This window comes from Mastomys coucha, unplaced genomic scaffold, assembly GCF_008632895.1.
Source record: "Mastomys coucha isolate ucsf_1 unplaced genomic scaffold, UCSF_Mcou_1 pScaffold6, whole genome shotgun sequence".
Classification (NCBI taxonomy): domain Eukaryota; kingdom Metazoa; phylum Chordata; class Mammalia; order Rodentia; family Muridae; genus Mastomys; species Mastomys coucha.
This window is the reverse complement of record NW_022196912.1, coordinates 25,247,543-25,269,667: the sequence shown is the minus strand read 5'-3', so window position 1 is coordinate 25,269,667 and position 22,125 is coordinate 25,247,543. Positions and strand designations below refer to the sequence as shown.

Genomic DNA, 22,125 nt, shown 5'->3' with positions numbered 1-22,125 from the left:
CCAGTAAGAAAAACCAAAGAGGCGAACTGGTAAAATGGCCAGGAAGGTGACAATTTGCAAAAGAGGAGAATAAGAGGTTAACATTCTCAAGAGATTCTCCTGAGCAATCAGAGGAGATCTCTATTGCACCGGTGAAAACCAGGGGCCTGGGAGAGAAACCCTAACTTTAGACAAGGATGTGGGCGGAGGAAGCGACACTCTCTGCTGACAGAAGCACAGGCAGTGACTGTGCCTGGTCACCTTAGGTGTATGCCACCCCGTGAGTCAGAAATTCCTGATTCCAGTGCTCATCCTGGGGAGACATTCACACAGGTTCAGGTGAGGCATGGAGACCATTTTCTGTATTTCTAGTGGTGTGAGCAAGGGACCCGCCCTGGTAGAGACACATGATCCACTAACTCAGAACCCGCTTGCTCAGAACTCGCCTGTTTTAGTACTGAAAGTCTGTCTTTCTAGAATCTTCTCCATCTCGGGCAGACCAGAGTGGTTGGTCACCCACTGTTGGCTGTGTCCCAAGCAGCGCTTTGCAACACAGATGGAACTTAGAAAGAGTATATAGCGGAAAATAGAACAGAAAATATTTAACACATTGTCATTTAAGTAAACAAACATACATATGCTTACAGCAGTCCAAACCTTGCCAAAATGTATAGAACACCAAGAGGCGTTTGTTGACTACATTAGAAGTGGGGTGGAAAGGAAAGAATGAGGACCACGGAGAAACCGCCCATGTATACATTCATACTGAAAGACAGGGGTGAGGGCCAATGAGATGACACACATAAACTGAAGGGAGTAGTTTATATACTCAGTGATCTGAGTCTATAGTTTGAAAAACAAACAAACAAACAAACAAGAACCTTGGGAGGGGGAACCACTGTGCGTGTGTCTTTTTATGTTTTCATCCAGAAGTGTCTGAGAACATGGCAGGAGAGGCATCTAGATGCTCTTAGAAAGGGAGAATCTTGTGTAAGTTGGACATCATTGAAGCTCTGGTGGCCTGGTTCCTCCTAGGATACCATGAGACCCTGGGGAAAGACTCTAATGGCAACCCCGCTGACCCCCTTAGAGAGACTCACTTGAGCTTTAGAAATCCGGTGGATATTTTCTCTACAGGGGCCAGAAGGGCTCAGACCTGGCGGCAGCCATTGCTCAGCTCTGTTGCTCACTTTGTGGGATTCTGCTGAGTGGAGGTTCCTCCACAGCCACCTACTACCTCCTCCCAGGAAGTCACTCAGAGATGAGGCATGCTGCACATAGGCCACCCATAAGCTGGAGTTAGGACCAGCACAGTGGGGGTAGAGGGGGGGTCCTTGTTGGAGAGGGGTGAGGACAGGGAATCAGATATCCTACCTCATCGAAGTCAGCCACATCCTCGCAGTTCTCCAGGACCCTGGAGTAGAAGGACTGCCCTGAGGGGAGACAGGAGATCCTAGAGTCAGACTTGTCTAATGAGCTGGGGACACTCTCATCTTTGAGAGTGTCAGAACAGCACTTGACCCTTTGGCTATGCAGCTCTCTCCAGAATAAGGGGAGTCCCCATATATAACTTCTTATCTGACCTTCTAGCAGCGAAAGGCCCAGGCTAATCAGGGCACAAGGGTGGACCTGGGCTCTATCCTCATCTTAACACTTATCCAGGGGCTCCCTTGGTCTCCTTCTACAGCCTGCAGCCCTGCTACCCCAGCAGAAGTCTGGCCCATAGGGCAATGAGGCTCTGCATACTGGCCAGGCTTTGTAGTGTCTAGACCACTTCTGTGACCATATCCACAGCCACCCCAGGATCTGCTAGGGCAAGAATAGGTCCCAACTTCTCCTAAATCTTAGGGTCTAAGAGATGACGGAGGACTGCTCTGAGTTTGCTAAGGTGTCCTGTGTGGTCCCAAGTGACTCATCGCACAGTCTCTTGGTGACCTGCTCCTTTAATATCCTCATTTGGGTCCTCAGGCAGCCCAGCTTTCTACCACCTGACAGCCCAGCCAGAGCAGGCAGACCCACTATGTCTGAGAAGACTGGCATGACTCTGTAAAAGTCTGCAGTTAGCCAGCAGGACTCGGAGCATGCGTGTGTGAGCCCTTCCTTTTTGTGTAAGTAGCACTGACTAAAGCTGCGTAAGACCACACCTGGCCCAATGGCTTTTCTCTCAGCCCGTTTTTTACTCTGTGTGTTGGCGATTTCTACTGGCAGGTTGGCTAGTTACACCAAAGACAGCGGGTAGTGAAAATGGCCAGTAACCAGGGCTGGTAACTCTGAGAGCAGCTGGCAGTCAGGGAACCACAGTGGTGAGCCATGGAGAGTTTCTAGGGGTGGCAAGCTCTGAAAACCGAAGGGTCCCCTCCCCACCAAACCAGCTGGTAGTTGTAGAGGGAGGGGTAGAACAGTTGACTCCAGGAGCCTCCGACACTAGGGGAGCTGTTGCTTTGCCTGCTCATGATTACTGTCTGAATTGAGTAAAAGACCCTTCAGCCAGCTGGTAACACAACCACCAAGTCCTAGGTGATAGCTCTCTGCCGGACCCATGGCCATGGTCTTTCCTTCTCCCAGTCTGTCTACCTTCCCATATCTGTGCCCCTCCCCCCTTGCAGAGAAGACAGGCTCAGGTAGCTTCTTGCCTGTGCCCTACACGTGGACCCTACCTTTCTGCTGGCTCATGTAATAGACGATTTGAAATGGACATGGGTGTCTCAGACCGCCCTCCCTCCTCTATGCTGCCTCCAGACGGGGACTGTTGAGTGGAAAGGCTGAAATCAATCACCTTCTTTCCAGACCAATCCAGTCTGGGCCAAGTTGCTGGAAGGATCAAATTAAGAGAGAGCAGGGGCAGGCACAGGGGCATGGGCTGGCAAATGACTGAAGGCACCTACTAGTCCAAACCAAGTTGAGAAACAGTCACTGGAATTCTTGATGTATAGAACCATGTGGACTCTAGGTAAGAGGACAGACAACGTCCACAGAGTCCCACATTCAGGGGACTGTAAAAGGAAAGCCACAGGCTTGGAACTGACCTCCATCAATATATAAAACATGCCCAAGGTACAGTGTGTAGGAGATATAAAAATGATTCATACAAAGGATGGTGCATTCTGTTCTGGAAGGGGATGGGATCCTATGAGAAGGGTTGTAATTCTATCAGGAAGAAACCAAGTAGAAGACGTTAAAATAATTACTTACAATTAACTTACTATTCAAAACCAGGTAGCATTATGATAGGATATTGCTTCTTAAGCAAAAACAACTCCACAGGATATATACACATATTTTATACATCCATATGGAAAGACCGCAATCATTAAACGACCATTTCTGTGGAGCAAGAGGTGGATACTGCAAAGCATATACATGCTTCAGGCTCTTACTGAACACTAGATATGTTATATATGAATTTGTTAATTGTTTAGTTTTCTCTTTGTTTGCTTGAAGACAGACTCTATCTGTAGCTCAGGCTAACCTTTACCGCTCAAGATCAAGACGACATAGGCTTCCAAATTCTGGGATGTCAGGCTTGTGCCATCTCCTCTCTCTCTCTCTCTCTCTCTCTCTCTCTCTCTCTCTCTCTCTCTCTCTCTCTCTCCCTCTCTCTCTCTCTCTCTCTTTCTCCCTCTCTCCCTCTGTGTGTGTATGTGATTAACAATCAAACAAGGCCCTTATACTAGACAAACACTGTCTCTGATTTGTATCCTTGGCTATATGTATGATTATTTCTTAAAGATTATACTTTACTTTTGTAATCAAAAGGGAAATATGTTTAAATCCTCACCAACTTTAACCAGTGGTCTGGGAGTTAGTATGGGCTGTGGCTGGGTAGCCAAGTGATTTGGTATTAGGGAAACATTCTGTGCCCTCCTCTCCCAGAAAATTTGAAGACCCTTCTTGACAAGCACTGGGCCAAGGAAAGGTGGGATTAGCCCTCTGGCCCTTGCCATGACACAGGTGAGGGAGGTGAGCAAAGAGACTTGGCCAGGCTTGTTCCCTTTAGGGACAAACTCTAATTTTCTGGCCTCAGTGGCTTCATCCTGTTGGTTTTGAAACAGTGTGGCACTATAGCCCAGCTTTGAACGCTCAACTGTCCTCCAAGTGTGAGCCATTATGCTTAGCCATTCTATTCTGTTTAATAAGAGATTTCCAGGGGCTGAATGGCTTTTATGACACAGGAGGGAGAGCTAGCCCCTGACCAGGAAGCCAGTTGAGTTCACATAAACAGCTCAGTGTGCGTGCGTGTGTGTGTGTGTGTGTGTGTGTGTGTGTGTGTGTGGTATGTGGTGTGTGTGTGTGTGTATGTGTGTGTGTGTGATGTATGGGGGACAGGGACATATAGAAATGGTTGCCCAGTTGCATCTGAGATAAAGACGACATGCTGAAAAATGCAGAGAAGTTGTATTCACAGAAAATGGATGGTAAATAGAGAAGACAGGAAAGAGTCTTTAGCACTAGCCAGGGACAAAACAAAAGAAAAAAAATCGAAAGAGGAAGCTTCACCAAGCATTTGAAGGCAAGTAATGGAGGGGAGGGACACGTGAGCAATCACATCTGAGCTTTGTGCCTCTGTTAATTTCTCCCTCCAGCGCGTGCGCGCATACACACACACACACACACACACACACACACACACTATAACTCCAGAATCAGGTGAGCACTGGTGTGCATTGGGCTTCCCCAAGGATCCACTGCTCTGAATAATCAAAGGCCTTTTCATCCTAGAAGGTCTTAATGAGCCTCGGATATGGCCTGTGCTCTGGGGTCTCCAGGAATGAAGAGCTGGGGAACTCAGCCATGGGAAGGCCAATGAGGCCTGAGAGGTGCTGTTGGGTTTGACTGTTCATAAAGCATTCCTCTGTTGCTTCTCCTGGCCCTGAGGAGGAGACGTGAAACACAGTGAAATTAGTCACTGTAGAGCGTACACATTACGGCTCAGCTCCACCTGGAGATGCACTAAAAACCTCATTGTCTTGGGCTCTGGGGATGCAGCTGTGAGGAATGGTCTCCGGCAGGAGAGCTGAACTCCCTCTCCCTCCATATACCTGTAATATATTCATGGGAATGTAAATAAATATTTGCTTAAACAAATCATGCAGAAACAGTGCAGAGAGAGAGATGCATTGAAGAAATGAAACACACCTAAGAAGAGCTACGTTTTAGAAGGATTAGCAAGCAGTCCTGTCTTCCCTGGGGGAAGCCAAGGCCTCCGCCATGGTGAGGTATCCCGGGGACTGTGAACCTCATCCTGCCTGAGTTCATTTCCACTCACCACCCACTTCATCCACCACCAGTCTTAGAGACTGCCATTTCAGCTTCATTTTAAATGGCCTCAGACAGAGCCATTAAACATTCCTAATGCCCAATCCCCTTTCCTGCCACGGAGAAGATGGAGAAAATGGCCTTTTCCTTGAGTGGAGAGGGGTCAGGTGAGAAGGAGGTTTGATGGGAAATTGAACAGCACCCTCACTTCCTCTCATGGCTGAGCTGTTTGGTTTGAAATGGTCCCCTCCCCTGCCAGTCAGTGTAGAACTCAGCTCAGAATGTCATTAAAGAACTACTCCATTGGATATTCCCATCACTACTTGGGGGGTTCAGGATCTTAATACAATGAAATTTTATGTCATTTGCCATTTAAAAATACCACCTCCCAGCTATACTGCTATATGCAGGTGAGTCGAGTGCTTGGATTATGTGCAAGGTGACTGATGTCCTAGCTTCTCACGGGATCCGATTTCACAGCACAAAATATGCCACCTGCACAGACTAAATTCTCTGTTCCAGTTGGCCCTGCTAGAGATGGACCTTTGAGACAAGGCAGGCACGGAGGGCTGATTGTCCTTAAGCTCCTTCATTTCCACAGGCGACAAGAGGTCTTCCCCTCCCAGGCCTGTGTCAGGCCTGCCATTCAGCCCTCATGGAACGAAGTTGAACTGAGATAATTAGAATCTTTAGGAGCTTATTACAAGCCACAGGGAAAGACGTGTCAGCCTTGGAGAACCTTTTATGTAAGGTAAAATTAGGCTGCCGGCATGAAGTGTGAGCACAGAAGAGGGGGAAATGAAGTCTGCCTAGCAGGTCAGGGTGGCAGTTACCCAGGCATGAATACAAATAACCGAGGAATAACAGGTTTCAGGTCTCCGAGAGCTTGGCCAGGGAGCTGGGAATTCCAGGAGAGAATGTGTATAAATTTTCAAAGAATGTAGAGCTAAGGAAGGAGTTGAGTCCTGATGGAGCTGGGAGTCCTGATGGTGATGGGAGAAATACAGTCCCCAGGAAGTAGCCAATGAAGGAATAACTTAGGAAGGTCCAGAGGAGTAGGGGTTCAAAGTCACCCGAAGTCTTAGTTTGGTTCTTCATTGCTGTGAATGAAACAATGGACAAAGGAAGCATGTGGAGGAAGGATTTTGTTTGGCATACAGACTGCAGTCTGTCACTGAGGGAAGCCAAGGCAGGACCTCAAGGCAGGAACCTGGAGGAGGCAGGACTGAAGCAGAGGTCATGGAAGAGCACTGCTTACTGGTTTTCTCTATGTGACTTGTAGAGCTTGCTTTCTAATACATCCCAGTGGGGTGGACCCTCTCACATCCATCATCAGTCAAGAGAGCACCCACAGATGTGTCCACAGGCCAATCTAATGGAGGCAGTTGCTTAACGGAGGGTCCCTCTTTCCAAGTGACTCTAGTTTGTGTCAAGTTGACAAGAACTAGCTGGCACAGTTACATAGAGAGTTCAAGGCTAGCCTGGGCTACATAAGACCTTGCATTACGAAGAGGAGGAGAAGGAGGAGGAGGAGGAGGAGGAGGAGGAAGAGGAGGGCTGGTACTGAGAGTCCATGGTGGGTTGGTCACTATCTGCAGTGCAAGAGAGTCTCAAGACATATTCCAGCCTCAACCTGATTTTGCTAGGAGCTAGCCCTCAGGTCATTGTTGCTCCATGTGACCTGAGAGACTGAACAGAACAGTCTTTCCCACCCAGTCCTGTCCTAACTCTTTCCTTGTGTTACTTAAAATCAACAACGCTTCACTGTGCATTTCCTGAACTGGGCTCAGCAGAGTTCCCCAAGGCCCCCTCCCCTCCCCTGATGCTTCGTGCTTCCTGTTAGTCCAGAGCAGCCCTCTGAGCAGTCTCTGCTGCATCCTCAGTCTCTCCATGCCGTGTCAGCCTGCATCCTTGGAAGGCTAGCTAATTTCACAAGCTGCAGGACGCAGGGCATGAGAGCTCTGACTTCAGCAGGGCTGGGTGGGCCTGGTCAGAGCCCTGGAGCTGGGGGTCTCATCCACAGGGTCTCAGGCCCTGAAAGAACACTGTTCCTCTTTCATCATCTGGAACCTGGGAATAATCCTGTTGAACTCATCTAATGTCTTGGAACCTTGCGGAAGTCAGCAAGAGGTTTCTTTGAACTAATCTAACATAAAACCAAGTCTCCACGAGCACAGGGCCAATTATGTAGATATTCAAAATATTTATTATTACCGTGTATGAATGTATGATGATTGTGTGTGTGTGCGCATATGGGGTGCACCCCATGAGTACATGTGGAGGTCAGAAGACATTTTTGTGGAGTTGGTTCTCTCCTCCCACCTCAAAAAGGATTCTAGGACCTGAACTCATATCTCCAGGCTTGCAACAGAAGTACCTTCACAGGCTGAGCCACTTTCCTGGTCCTTAGTTGTGTAGACAGATGTTGTGGCTCTTACACCAGCTTTGCCACTTGATAGCCACATGTCCCCCCACCTAGTTACTTCTCTTTGACTTTGTCTCCTCATTCACAAAATGGGGAGTGGGTGGTGTTTAGAACAGCATTTGTGCGTCTTTTATTACTATGCAGAAAACAGCCATCATTCCACGGAATAGTCCTGTCTTTGCTTTAGTCCTTTAAGTCATGTGCTAAATATAAAAGTTGTCTCCTCTACTATGAATCACATTTATGGTATAATTTTAGCAGCATATAATTAGAAACAATTTTTCACTCACCTGTAATATTATTCAAGCTTTAGGTATTTTATGTGTGATTATGATTTTTTTAAAACTAGGTAAAATTTACATCCACAGATCTTAAGGGTATATTTTAATGAGTCTTAATAAATGCTCATATGTATTTAATTACCACACAGTCAAGATACAGAACATCTTCAGTTCCCAGCCCCCTTCCCAGTTAACTTCTATCTGGCGCTGTCAGTGTTTAAACATGGCTCCGATTTCTATCATCAAAGATTGCTTTTATCCCATCTCAATTTTTTTTTTATTTTTTGGTTTCTCAAGACAGGGTTTCTCTGTGTATTTCTCTGTGCAGTTGTTCCTTGAGTGTCTCCTGGCTGTCCTGGAACTCACTCTGTAGACCAGGCTGGCCTCAAACTCAGAAATCTGCCTGTCTCTGCCTCCCAAGTGCTGGGATTAAAGGCGTGCGCCACCATTGTCCAGCCCCCATCTTAAATTTTTAAAGTTTATTTCTATTTCATGTGTGAGAATTTGGTCTGCATATATGGAAATGCACCACATGCATGTCCAATGCCCCTGGAGGTCAAAGAATGACATCATATCCCCTGAAATTGGAGTTACAGACAGGTGCGAGCCACCATGTGGGTGCTGGGAACCAAACCCTAGTCCTCTGCAGGAGCAGCAAGTGCTCTTAACCACAGAGCCATTTCTTACACCCCGGTGTTTTCCCGACCCTAAACATCATTTATATGGTTTCCTGTAGAAGGTGCTTTTGTGTACATGTGTGCCTGTGTACATGTCCATGTGTGTGCATGTTCATCTGTGTGCAAGTACCTGTGTGCCTGTGTACACACAGTCAGAAGACATAGCCATGGCAGTTGTTCCTTGAGTGTCATCCACCATGTCCTTTGAGACAGGGTCTCTCATCAGCCTGGAACGTGACAAGTGGGCTCCAGTGGCTGGCCTCTGAGCCTCCTAGCACTGGAATTATAAGTACTTGCCACCGTGCCTGGTGGGCTCTAGGGATTAAGATCAGGTCCTTGTGCTTACCAGGCAAGCACTTTCCCAACTTAGCTCTTCCTCCAGCTCCTAGATGTGCTTTTGTGTGTCTGGCTTCTCTTAGCCAATGCTTTTCTGACTCATTCATATTGATACATACCCCAGTATAGCTGTTCTCAGTGTCTGAGGGCTCCTGGAACCACTTCCCTATGGATATCGAAACCTGTGGGTGCTGGAGTTCTCTGTACACAGGGGCTTGTAACATTTGCATTTAATCCACACACATCATTCCATGTACTTCCCATTGCTAGAACACATGTAATACGTATAATGTAAAGCTTGTAAATGTAAGTAGAGTGTATTACATAGGAAATTCTGACCAGAGGCAAGGACATGTTCAATATAGAGGCATCTGCCCATCATTCTTCTCAACCCTCGCGTATAGATCTCATCCATAGGGTGGGGCAATCTATTCATTTTCACGGTCAGGTAGTATTCTGTTGTATTGATAGACCTCAGTGTGCTGGGCGGTTCTGCTGATAGATGGTTAGGTTGCTTGCTTCTGATATTGTGCTAGATGGTTGTTTTTGCTTGTTTTGTCAATGTAAGTTGTCAAACTAGAGTTTCCTGGGAATGGGGAACCTCAATTGAAGAATTATCTCCATCAGCTTGGCCTGTGGGACGCCCATGGGCAGCATTTTCTTGGTTAATGATAGTAACGGGGAGCCCCGCCCACTGTGGACAGTGCCACCTTTGCGAAGGTGGTCTTCATATGTATAAGAAAGCAGACTGGGCAAGCCACAAAGAACAAGCCAGTGAGCAGCACTCCTACCTTGGCTTCCCTCAGTGATGAACCGTAACCTGTAAGCCAAACAAGCCCTTTCTTCCACATGCTGTCTTTGTTCAGTGTCTTATCACGGCAATAGAAAGCAAACCCGGGCAGGTAATATCAGTAAATCTGCTATGATTAAAAACAACTCTTCTTGTAGACATGTAATTTCAACTTTCTTGGGGAAATGCCTAGAAACAGCACTGCAGGCGCGATGGATAGCTATCTGTATAAGTTTATCAGGAACTGACAAGGAGTTTCCCAAAGTGATGGATTTTCACAAACTTATCAGTACTATAAAAAAAAAATTCAGCTAGTCACACTCCATAAGCATTTGGTCAGTGTGAGACTTTTTCTTTTCTGGTTATTTGTAGTGCCTGTGAGATAGCAGCTCCTGTAACTACACTTTCTTTAGTGATGCTTATTATCATTTTTGGGTTTGAGGCTTATTCTATGAGATCTATTCAAGCCTTTGGCGCACTTTAAAAAGTTTGCCCATTTGACTTTTTATTGATTTGCATTGGTGCGTATATTTTTATCCTGTGTGTGTGGCTTGCCTTCTTGTATTCTTGACAGCATTTTGTGATGAGTAGGAGTTTTTAATTATTAGAAAATCTAATTTATTGGGTTCGTATTTTATAACATGTGACTTTTGCATTTTTCTTTAGGAAAGTTTTGTGCAATCCAAGAATAAAACAAATACATTTTAAACTTTCTTCCAGAATCTTATAGTCTTTTTGTTGTTTAACTTTATCTTGAGTTTTATTTTAATTTTTATATGTATATGTGTGGTATATGCCCGTGCCTGTGTGTATGTTGCATGCCTGTGCGCATGTGCAGAGGCCAGAGAAGGACACGGTGTGCCCTTGTTACTCCTTTGAAGCAGAGTCTCTCAATGAACCTAGACTTCATGGTTTTGTTTTGTTTTTATTTTCGCTAGATTGGCAGTCAGCAAGCTCCACCAACCATCCTATCTCTGTTCCTATCTTGGCCTTCCTTACAGGAACCTATGAGACTACATCTACCCTTGTCACACAGGTGCAGGGATCTGAGCTCTGCTCCTCATGTTTACACAGCAAACCCTCTTTACCTCTGAGTCATCTTTCCAGTTCCCCTGCCCTGATTTCTTTAAAATAGGAACTCTCCATGTAGCCTTAGCTGTCCCAGCCCTCACTACCTTAGATCAGGCTGACCTCAAACTCACAGAGACCCAACTGCCTCTGCCTCCTGAGCGCCGGGATGAAGATGTGCTCCACTCTGCCCAGCTCCCTAGCCCCCTTTAATGTTTAGCTTTAGTGATCCATCTTAGATCCATCTTTGTGGGTGGAATGATGTTTATTTTTCCCATGTAGGTCTCTAGCTCTTTGAAAAACCTATTACCTTACTCCCAATCATTTGCATGCTCATGAGATCCACTGTATTCTACCCCATTGACTGCGTTGGGCTAATGGTACACTGACTTGGTTCCTGCAATGTTATAGACTTTTAATCAAATAGTGAGACTCCCAGCCGCCTTTGTTTTCAAAGTTGTTTGGACTATCCTAGATCGTCTGCATGCCCACACAAGTTTAAAATAGTTTCCAGTGTCTACAAAACAACCTGCTGTAGCTTTTGTTGGGGCTGAGCTCTTTCTACTGAGCAGTTAATGGAGATCTGATACCTTTACTGTATGAACTTCCTTCCACTGACTAATACATTTGCTCTCTGTTTAATGTCGTTTGTTTTAGTGTTTTGTTTATTTTTTATGCCAATGTCTTTGACAAAACTTATTTCTGAATATTTTATACCTAATGCAATTGTAAATGTAATTACTTTTTAATTTCTTCATTCCAGCTGGTTGTTCCTATAGAAATATTTGTATGTCTCAATCCTGTGTTCTAAAAAGCTGCTAAATTCCGCTCATTGAAGTCATTGTTATGCAGGTTTCTTGGGCTTTTCCACACAAGCTAGTAAAGTCTTCATGAGAAGGGCAGTTTCCTTTCTTCCTCCCCCACCTGTTTTCCTGTCTTATCGCACTGGTTGGAACACCACTTAGAAAGATAATCAGAAGACAACTTTGTTTCACCTGAGGTCCCAAAGTTCAGGGTTTGTGGAGGGTTCAAGTGTTAGCTGGATAGTCTGGGGGTAGTCCTTTATCTGATTAAGAAGTTTCTCTATTTGGACTTTGCTGAGTGGGTATTGAATTTTGTCTAATGATTTTTATGTAACTGTGGGTAGAACTATGTAGCTTTTCTCATTTATTCTGCTTACATGGTAAAATGGTTTGATTTTATAATTTTAAAAAGAACTTTGCTTTTCTGGGATAAAACCCATGTATCATGATGCACTTTTATTTATTACCTCTCTGTTGGCTGATATTTTGTTAAGGGATTTTAAATCTGTGCTTATGAGAGCCATTGGACCCACCCACACATGTGTGTGTGTGTGTGTGTGTGTGTGTGTGTGTGTGACTATGTGTGTGACTGTCTGTATGGATATGCATGTGTGTTTATTTGAGTGTGTGTGTATGCCTGTGAGTGTGTGTAAGCATCTGAGTGTGATTATGTGTGAGTGTATTTATGTGTGTCTGTGTGTATACATGCGAGTGTGTGAGTATATCTAAGTTTATGTATGCGTGTATGTAAGTATGTGTGAGTGTGTGTACGTGTGAATATCTATGTATTGTGAATGTGTGTGTGTCTGAGTGTGTATGTATGTGTATGTATGCATGTGTTATGTGTTTGTGTGTGTGTGTGTGTGACTGTGTATGTGTGTATGTGTATGTATGAGGGTTTGTGTATGTAGGCAGAGGTTGATGGCTTCCTCAGTTGCTCTCCACTTTATGTGAGGATTCAGGGCCTATTCTGGAGACTGAGCTTGCTGATCCCATTCAGAGACTCTGCTAGACGGCTTTCCTGGGGATTCCGCCTTTCCATCCTCAGCGCTGAGACTGCAGGTGGCCTCCACGGCTGCCTGGCTTTTATGTGGATGCTGGAGATCTGAACTTCACTCCTCATGCTTGTGTGGCACACACTTATCCAGCACCTCTCTCTGCTTTTGCAAAATCAGAGCCTGTGGGGGTGGAAGCAAGGGTCAAACCCAGAGCTGCATGCACACCAGGTGTGCGCCCCACCGTGCATTACAGCCCCAGCCACCAATGGCTCCTAATGTATCATTTGTGCTCTTTGTCCACAGGTTAGAAAGGAGGCCATTATGCAATTGCTAAATATTCTGGGCTTTAAAAGATATCATAATGCTATTGATTTTACAATGAATTTCATTACAGCCAAAGACCATACCCTGTGTTAATTGCCCAACATGAGGCCCGTGGGCTATCTGTGCTCCGCAGTAGCTATGAATACGGCATACATTTGTACATGACAGTATCCCATTTTCAAAAGGTTGGACCTCCCTGGGAGTGTTCAGGATGTCAGTCTATTAAGTTTCTCTTAATTATCAATGTATATGTATGATATGTGTATGTGGTTGCACATGCCACACACATATGTGGAGGTCAGAAGACATTATGGAGCTGGTTTTCTCCATCAACCTCTGTGTGGGTTCTGTGGTTCAACTCAGGTTGCCAAGCTTGCTGAGCCATCTCCCAGACCCAGGTGTCAGCCTTTTGAAATGTGGTGGCACCTGAGCCCTGCAGCATATTGCCTGTCACAATGACAGTACCATAGATATTTAAGACAAGTATGCGTTCTTCAGTTCAGAGGCGTAATACCTCAGAAAACCCTGTTAGGGTGACATTGGAGGAGGGATGTGTCAGGTCACCCATCTCCCTAATAACTCTCTTGTCTGATTGTTGGCAATTTCCTTTAGAAACAACCCATCGTCTGCTGATACAGAGTGCTCTTCTCTTTCTTATTGACGGGTGATGGTTCAGTACAACAAAGAAATTCAACTCAAAATAAGTTGCCCTTCCCCAAAACATAGTCCTCAAGTTCCTTAAACTGTGTCCGAAAATCCACCTGCTCACAGAGCTGGGCTCAGGAGACTTCCCGGGGTTCCAACTCTCCGCTAAACAAAGCCCCCTCGGCCACTATACTTTACTTCCTGTTACTCTGAGTCAAGGGTCATTTCCATTTCCTCTTTCTCACTGTGCTAACACACCCAGAAAGTCAGACTCAGCCAGGGTGCATCTGAGAGGTGGCATAGGGCAAGGATCTTAAGCCGTATTTGAACTTATTGGACCCTATTTCTCTGATGCAGCTCAAGCCTTCTTCCATGTGCCAACGTCACTGGGTCCCACTTTTTAGACAAAATCACGGAGGCAGAGGAGGAGGAAATGTTGCCTTGGAGGCCAGGCCAGGGCTAGAAGACGCTGGGAGACAGGTTCTCCCAATACAGAGACAGGTGGAGGTGCTTGCCACCCCAGCAAGCCACAAACTGTGCAGAGAACCCGCTCTGTGCCAAGTACCAGGAATATAGTAAGACATGCAGGAAAAATGACTGTCCACTTTTTCAAATGGAGTAAAAGCATCGTTACACACACAATGCCGATTTTATCCTAAACTTTCACATAAAAAAAAAAAGGCAGGGGTTGGAGAGATAACTCAGTGATTCACCAGCTGCTCTTCCAGAGGCCATAGGTTCAATTCCCAGCACCCACATGGCAGCTCACAACCATCTGTACTGTAACTCCAGTCCTACCACATCTGAAACCCTCTTCTGGCCTCAGCAGGTACGAGGTACACACGTGGTACAGAGAGTTACACCCAAACAAAACACCCGTACACACACACAAAAAAAATAAAATAAAAATACTAACACGGAAGCACTAATGCGTGAGAGTATCACAGGATATTCTGTCGAAGGAGATTTTTCTAGAGCTGTGAAACACCGATCCACATGAGAACTGCATGTCAGTATGGCGATAGACTACCTTTCCCCGTGTAGTACGGGATGGCGTACCTCCTTGCTACAGTGATGTTTGCTGTTCCCTGAGGTGGATGACTAAACATTCAACCAAGGCTGAGCCATCTGAGACTGGAGCATCCTTAGAGGACGGGCCAGCTGGTTTGTGTCAACGTGACACAAACTAGAGTTCTCTGAACAAAGGGAAACCTTAATTGAGGTATGTCTTTGTAAGATCTGGCTGTAAGTCATTTTCTTACTTAGTGATCAATGGGAGAGGGCCCAGCCCATTGTGGGTGGTACCACCTCTTGGGTGATGGTTCTAGGTTCTATAAGAAAGCATGCCATGGTAAACAAAGCCAATAAGCAGCGCCCTTCCACAGCCTCTGCATCAGCTCCTGCCTCCAGGTTCCTGCCCTGTGTGAGTTCCTGTCCTTACTTCCTTTGGTGATGAATAGCAACAGGGAAGTGTAAACTAAATAAATCCTTTACTACTCAACTTGCTTTTTGGTTATGGTATTTTGTTACAGTAATAGAAACCCTAAGACAGGGGGAATCTAGGGCATCTATCTTTCTCTATGTGGTAAGAAGTGGTGTACCTTCCTGAAGAACGGCGTATAGGGCACCCTGAACTTAAAGAGCTGGGAAGTGCATCACAGTCTCTTGGGGTGGGACCATCACCTGCCCTCAGGCTGCACAGTGACCCCTGTTGCTGACTGACCAGCTGCTGCTGGAAGTGATCAAGGCTCCAGTCCTGTAGATGCCCACATGGACGCTCACAGTTCTAAAAGTTTAGCCTGATGTCTCTGTGTCTGCCAAGCATTCAGTCAGGTCAGAGGAGGATTGACTGCCCAGAGCAGTACATTTGTCCCCAGTAGCATTTTACCTCACATTATTTACTCATCTTTGCCTGGGACTCCACATCGGAATTCTGGCAGGGTCACCCGAGAGGCAAGGACAGGGACGATCTTAGTCTTATTTGAGCTTATTGATCCCTGCTTCTCAAAATCCAAATCCCTGTGTCCACAAGCCACACCTGCCCTCTATCCAGAGGTGTCTTTTCCTACTCTCTCAATTACTATGTCTCTGAGCCACCACTCCTCTGAATAGCAGGCTTCCCTTTCCCATCTATCCCACAGCCCTAGCTGTACCCTGCCCCGGCTTCCTCTCTGAAGTCTGGAACCAAATGGAATGTTCTTTCCTGAATCAGACCTAAGCCCTCCCCACCCCCATACATTCTCCCCACATCCACTTAGCAAACAGAGTTCGTAGGCTTCAGTGTGCCACCAAGACCCACGGTTAACAGTTTTCCAGCCTCGGTGCCACATGGCCAGCTCCTAGACCCCTGGCTCACCCCTCCCCCCCCCGCACACTAGACTGTGCCAATCCTTTCTTTTTCCATTTTTGCACATGCATGTATATTTTTCATGAGTGCAAACACATATGTGCTTGTTTGTGGAGGCCCAAGGCTGCTAGGATTCATCTTGTATCACCTGCCCTCCTTATTCATTGAGATAATCTGTTGGTCAAGGCCAGAGCTCACCCACAGGGCTACTCTTCTTGGCTAGCTTGCTCTGGGGATCTCTGCCTCTGCTGTCTCAGGGTGGAATTGCAGGCAAGCCACTGTGCCCACCTTGTATCCCATGAACATGGGTTCTGGAGCTCTGAACTCTTGTGTGGCAAGCACTTTACCCATGGAGCCATCTTCCCAGCCCCACACTAGGCCATTCTGTAGGCTTGTCCCTGCTGTGATTCTCTGACCTGCACTCGGGGACAGCTCCCTGGCAGCATATCACCCTTCCATTGATGTCCCTCCCAGACCCCACTTATTGTGGGTGGCTGGATGGGTGCTGCCTCCCGCCTCTGTCCTGCTTTGTAGGGACTGCCAATCTCCTGCTTCCCTGGCTGTGCTCTGCCGTGGCACCTGTGCCCCCTCCTCTGCAATCGTGTTCACAGCAATGGTGTCAGGGTTGTCCTTCGCCCTCAAGGGCCTCTTTACTGCCCCCTCAGGGCTCCCAGGGTCTAGAACAGTGTTTGGCCCATGGATGGTTCTCAAATACTGTTTGTGGATGAATGAAAGACTAGGTGAATGGATGATTAACTATTTGATTCACAAGACACATTAAAAGAAGCTTTCCCTGAGCTGGAAAACAATTTATAACATTGAGGAGACAAAGGAAACTGACGTGGACTGAGTACTTGGAAATGGCTCATTTTTAAGGAACAGTAAAATATATGTTTTTTTTTTATATTTATGACTTGAATATTTCTAGATGAAATAATAGATGTTTTTTTTTTTTCAGGATAATTGGCATGAGGGAATTAGAAGGAGATCATGAACAGGATGGGCCATGAGCTGAGGGTGTCGAAACTACAAGGGATTATGCTCCTCCTCTTGTGTATATTTGAAGCTTCTTATTATAATTTTTGTCTGACCATGGAGTGGGTGCAGGTAGGAGAAGACAGCTTTTTTTGTTGCTGGTAGAGATGGACATGATAAGCGAGCCTTCGTGCTCTGGGGAATCGTTTGCAGGTTGGCTCTCTCTCCGTACATTTCCAGCAGCATTCACTGCATGCCTTTGTAGCAGAAGATGATTTTACAGTAATTTTCATAGCATGAAAATACCTTCTCCTATCAAAGCAGGAGGGCCTAGGGAATGTTCTGGGTGGAATATCTGCTCCCCACCAGGTCTGCATCTGCCTGGGCTTACTCAGGGGAGGAGGGGGAGAGGAGGAGGAGGAGGAAGAAGAAGAGGAGGGGGAGAAAGACGAGGAGGAGGGGAGGGGGAAGAGGAGGAAGAAGAGGAGGAAGAAGAGGAAGAGGAGGAGGGGAGGGGGAGGAAGAAGAGGCAGAGGAGGAGGAGGAAGAAGAAGAGGAGGAAGAAGAGGAAGAGGAGGAGGGGAGGGGGAGGAAGAAGAGGCAGAGGAGGAGGGGAGGAGGAAAGAGAAGAAGAAAAGGAGGAGGGTGGAAGGAGGAGGAAGAAAAGGAGAAGTTCTCAACACCATGGCATTTAGGCAAGAAGGTGTCCTCCAGGTGTCCCCCAGGTGTCCCCCAGGTGTCTCCCAGGTGCGTTGGAGGATGCTGGGGACACATTCCTTGTAGCCATGTCAAAAGCACAGCGCTGTGCCCAAACCTGCATGGGCTGCAGCTGCTGTTCTCGGGGAGCCCCTCTGTCTTCTGCCTTCAGAAAGAGGAACCTGCCCCATTCTCCAAAAGCAGAGGTGCTAGGACGGCCTAGGCAGTCAGGGAAGTACTGAGGATAGGGCCTTGGTAGTCTGACTCCCTTACTGGAGGAGGAGGGGAGTGGGAGGGGAGGTCCCAGAAAGAAGTCATATTCACAAAACAAACAAACAAACTCATCCACCCTCTGGGTAGATCTTGTCTTCAGGCACGCTCACCCCCATCCCCCTGCCTCTAGCCACAGGGCTGCCTTCCCAGCTGTTCTTCTGGCTTGGAGTCCACTCCCCTCCCTCATCTAGAGTAAGTAGCTTTGTCACCAACAGCCCATCTCCACAGCTCCTGTATTATGCAGAGATGCCAATCCAGAACCAGCTAGGTGCTGCTTCTCCAGGCCAACCTGCCCTCCCCTTATAGGAAGCCCTCCCTGACTGCTGCAACTCTGAGTAACATGGTTACTGGTTGGACCTCAACATTTGATGAAGGATGAAGTCAGCCTTCCTCCCACACCCTGAAGCTTCTCCGAGCTGGCGGCTGACATAAGGAAGGTGAGCCAGGGTTCTTAGCTCTTTGCCCCTGAGGCCTCTTTTCATCTGGGTATATCCTATAGCATGAAGTTCTGGTGGCATTTACAGTTGAGCTAACCCAAGGAGTGACAGGGCCACAGTGGAAGACTTTAAGCCCATTCAACAGTGAGCAGTGTGGCACATGGTACTGTGTGTTTCTAGTCCTGTAATCCTCAGCTTCAGAGAGTTCAGGGCCAGCCTGGACTACATGAGATCCTGTCTCAAAAACGCCAACAAGTAAACATAAAGTCTAGAGACCTCAGAGAAGGACGGCATTTCTTTTGGTGGCTGCTCAGCAGCTCAGCTGAGATCTGCTCCCTGCCTCGAGGGTCCTCAGGAGGTAGCTAGCACAGCTCGCAAAGGGTGACTTGTGCCCACAGTGGAACTGTGGCAGAGCTACAGGAGGGTGTACAGGGTATGGAAGGGAGGGGAAGACTTCCTGGAGGAGGCGGCACATGAGTGGGTCTTGAAGTATGCACAAGATAGACATTTGTAAGGCGGAGAATGGGGTCATTCTGCAACAGAGAAGTACACACTCTCAGGCAGGAAACCCTTGGCAGCTCGAGAATCAGCGTTCAATGTCATAGGACGGAAACCCGGGTGTGGGGAGGAGTGTAAAAATGAGTCCCCACCGGAAGCTTCACTACGGAAGGTCTCTGTATCAGCAGGCAGGCCAGGTGAACAAGTGGACGTCTGGAAGATTCCCGGCCTTGTGTTCTGGCAAGAAGGCCCAAGTGATGAATGTAGAGATGACAAGCTACCCCTGGGATCTGGCGGCAGAGGGGTGGGGCTGGAGTTACAGGGGCGGAGCCCAAGGCCCAAAACAGACAGACAGCTCCCACCCTGCATTCTGTGGCCCCGGTGATTGCTTGAGTTGAAATAAGAACGGAGAAACCAGGAGCCGACAAGCATCCTGCACCTGACCTGCTCCTGAGCCAGCTCCAGCAGGCTGGAGGCCCCTCTGTGCCATGGGGCTGCTGTGTCCCATTGGCCCCTGGGAGGCCCAGGCTGGCCACGCCCTGTGAGGCAGGATGGAGTCCAAGCCTCTTTGTTTCCCTGCAACTCCTCTGGGCAGGACCTTCACCCTCAGGTCCCACGCCGGCCCCTCACCCCATCCGCTGCCGGCTTCATTTGAGAGTTTTGGGAAGGAGGGGGCATTACTCTCTATTTCCTAATTTTCCCCCAATATAGTGTGGTTTGAACATGGATGATAGATGTCAGGAAGGCATGCGCTGCTGGTCAGTTCCCTCCGGAATGTCAGTGTTAGCTGGTGTTTTGGGGTGTCCTGTAGATACCGCCTGCTGGGAATGTCTTGAGCATTCTCTCTTTGGAAACCTGACTGCAGTCTCTCTTGTCCCTACTGCCCACCCCTCACCTCTTGCTCCAGAAGCTCTGCCTCTGACTATGAGGAGAGTGTGGGTTACAGCAGCCTGATTCCTGGGTGTTTGCCGTGGCAGCTCAGAGGAAAAGGTGAAAGCTGGCTTTTGTGGGCAGGCCTGTATTCTCGGCTACCCGAGAGGCTGAGGCAGGAGGAGTGTGTGTTCAAGGCCTGCCTGGGCTATAGAGTGAATTGAAGGCTAGAAAGGGGAGGTACACATGTGGTTCAGCAGCAGAGAGCTTATCTAGCATGTGGAAGGCCCTGGGTTCAACTCCCTAACACTGCCCACTGCAAAGAGAAAAAGACAAAAAAAAAAAAAAAATAGGAGTCTCTGATGGACAGGATGCCCACTCGTTGTGGACCCTGGAGGAGACAGAAGCGAGTACAGGGCTGGGTGGCCAGAATGAAGACATGACAGTTGGGCCACTGTTCCTATCCCTCACTAACTCACTGACTGGCTCCCTGGACCCCGGTTTCTGATTCTGGGAAGGAGTCAGGCCCCGCTCAGTCCGGTCTGTGGAGTTACAACTGTAGCCACCGAGCAACCTAGGGCTAAGAACCAGGCCCGGGGCTGCATGTGGAACACAGGGATGCACTTGTTCTTCTAAAGCTAGCACAAGCCAGCAGGTGGCACATGGAAAGCTAGGCCACTGCAGAGAAAGTAGCCTCTGGGGTGGCCGGCAATGCAGTAGGTAGGTGGTCCGGTAGACATAGCTGGAACTTCCTTCTGCTCTGGAATGGCTAGCTGTGTGCAGAGAGCCCAGTGTCTGGGTGGGTGACGCAGGGTGCCTGGAGGCTCCCACTGGAATGTCTAGTGACTTGCCCTGTCTCGTATCCCCCTCCTGGCAGGCATGTAGGGACAGCATACATCCTGGGCCATACATAGTTCCTTCCCTGAGACCCCTGTGGGGGGATGACACCACACCAGAGAGGGGCACACTGACCCTGGTCAAAGAGCTTAGGCAGGCTGAATTTTGCAGAGGTAGGTGGGCACAGAGATAAGCCCGATCTTGTATTTCTCTACTTGATCCTCAAGGGCTGCCAGATGCCTGGACAAAGCCCAGCTTCAGCTCCTTGGCTCTTTGGAGTCAAGCTTCTGCACCCTCTCTGAGCTTTGGCTCACGTAGCCTCTGTCTCTCCTTTCTTCAGCTCTGCTTCCAGCCACGGGGAACACTGTTCCCAATTCCTCTCATGCCATCCTTCCCTTTGCTTTCTCCCTCCACTGATCTCTCAGCCAGCAGTTGAGCATTGCCTCCTCCTGGAAGCCTTTTCTAATTGCTCACTCCCAGTCTTGGCTAGGATAATCGGGTCCCCTTCTGCTCTGCATCACATACTTGTGCCTGCCTGCTAACTACTTCCCCTACCCCACCAGATGTGGCTCTTTAGGACAGGGCCAGCCTCACGCTCACTTTCACATTTCTGGCCCCCAGATTTGGTATGCACTAGGTCATAACACATGAGCTGAAGGAGGCTAGGAGGAGTCCACGGAGGAGAGGTGGGACTTATGTCCCTGTCTAGAAACATAGAAGGTCTAGAAAAGCCAACAGCATCCTCGTCATGCTGGAGGACAGAGTATACTGGCCGCCATGGTTTCTACCAGCCACTCTGGTCTTTTTAGGCATAGACTCCTATTCAGCCAGTCTAGAGGTGGTGGTAGAAAAGGGGTCCCAAGAAGGTGCCGGCCTAGGGCCCCTAGTCCTGGGTTCTGTGTGACCACAGGGATGGGCCCCTCATTGAGCCAAGAATCTATACTCTGCCAGAACCCTGGCGTGTTGGCCCAGCAGGGATCACAGGAAACCTAAAGGCTGGCCAGGCCATGGGCAGGTGGCCACTCTTAAGAAACCTTGTAGCCACAGTGCCTGCTAGAACTTAGCCATCCCTCCTCCCAGTCCTCTCCCGTCCCTATCAGCTCACAGAATATGGGCTGATCCAGCTTGCAGAACTGGCGTCCTCCTGAGACAGGGGCTTCCTTACCTCGGAAAGTGACTTTGGCAATCCGGTCACCTCTGCCTCGAAGCTCCGAGACGGTCTTGAGGTGGACGATCAGGGCCATGCTGGTGGGGAGAGCCTGGGCAGTGCCAGAGCAGCGGGAAGAAGCTTGCTGGTGGAGTGTGGCTCACACGCCTCCCTCTTCTCCGGCTGCTGCCGCCTCCTCCTGCTGCTGCCCACAGAGACCAAGGCAACCAAAGCAAGCTGCTCCTTCAGCTCATTAGAGCTGTGCAGCCCTGCCAGCCCCGCCCCTCTGAGTTGTCAGCCCAGCATGTGTGTAGTGTGTGTGTGTGTGTGTGTGTGTGTGTGTGTGTGTGTGTGTTGTGCACCCAGCCAGTAGCCCAGGAATGCACGCTGAATTCATTATTCAGCAGCACCAGCTCCTAGATAAAGCCCTGTCCAGCTTCAGGTGTCTTCTCCCAGCTCCTTG

The 22,125-nt window shown here is 48.1% G+C and overlaps 1 protein-coding gene across 9 annotated transcripts in view; it reads right to left on the bottom strand.

The window, feature by feature from the left end:
• Otof (otoferlin) overlaps positions 1-22,125 on the bottom strand; it is a 105,352-nt gene that overhangs the window by 79,245 nt on the left and 3,982 nt on the right. For 4 of the 9 annotated variants that reach the window (XM_031356146.1, XM_031356149.1, XM_031356147.1 and 1 more), the window contains exons 1-2: positions 21,681-21,893; positions 1,354-1,412 (exon numbers count right to left, since the gene is read on the bottom strand). In XM_031356146.1, coding sequence (XP_031212006.1) covers positions 1,354-1,412; positions 21,681-21,759 — 138 coding nt within the window. In that variant the 5' untranslated portion in view covers positions 21,760-21,893. Of the gene's footprint in view, positions 1-1,353; positions 1,413-21,680; positions 21,913-22,125 lie in introns of those variants that run through there. The other 5 variants (XM_031356142.1, XM_031356143.1, XM_031356148.1 and 2 more) reach the window with 3 other exon arrangements.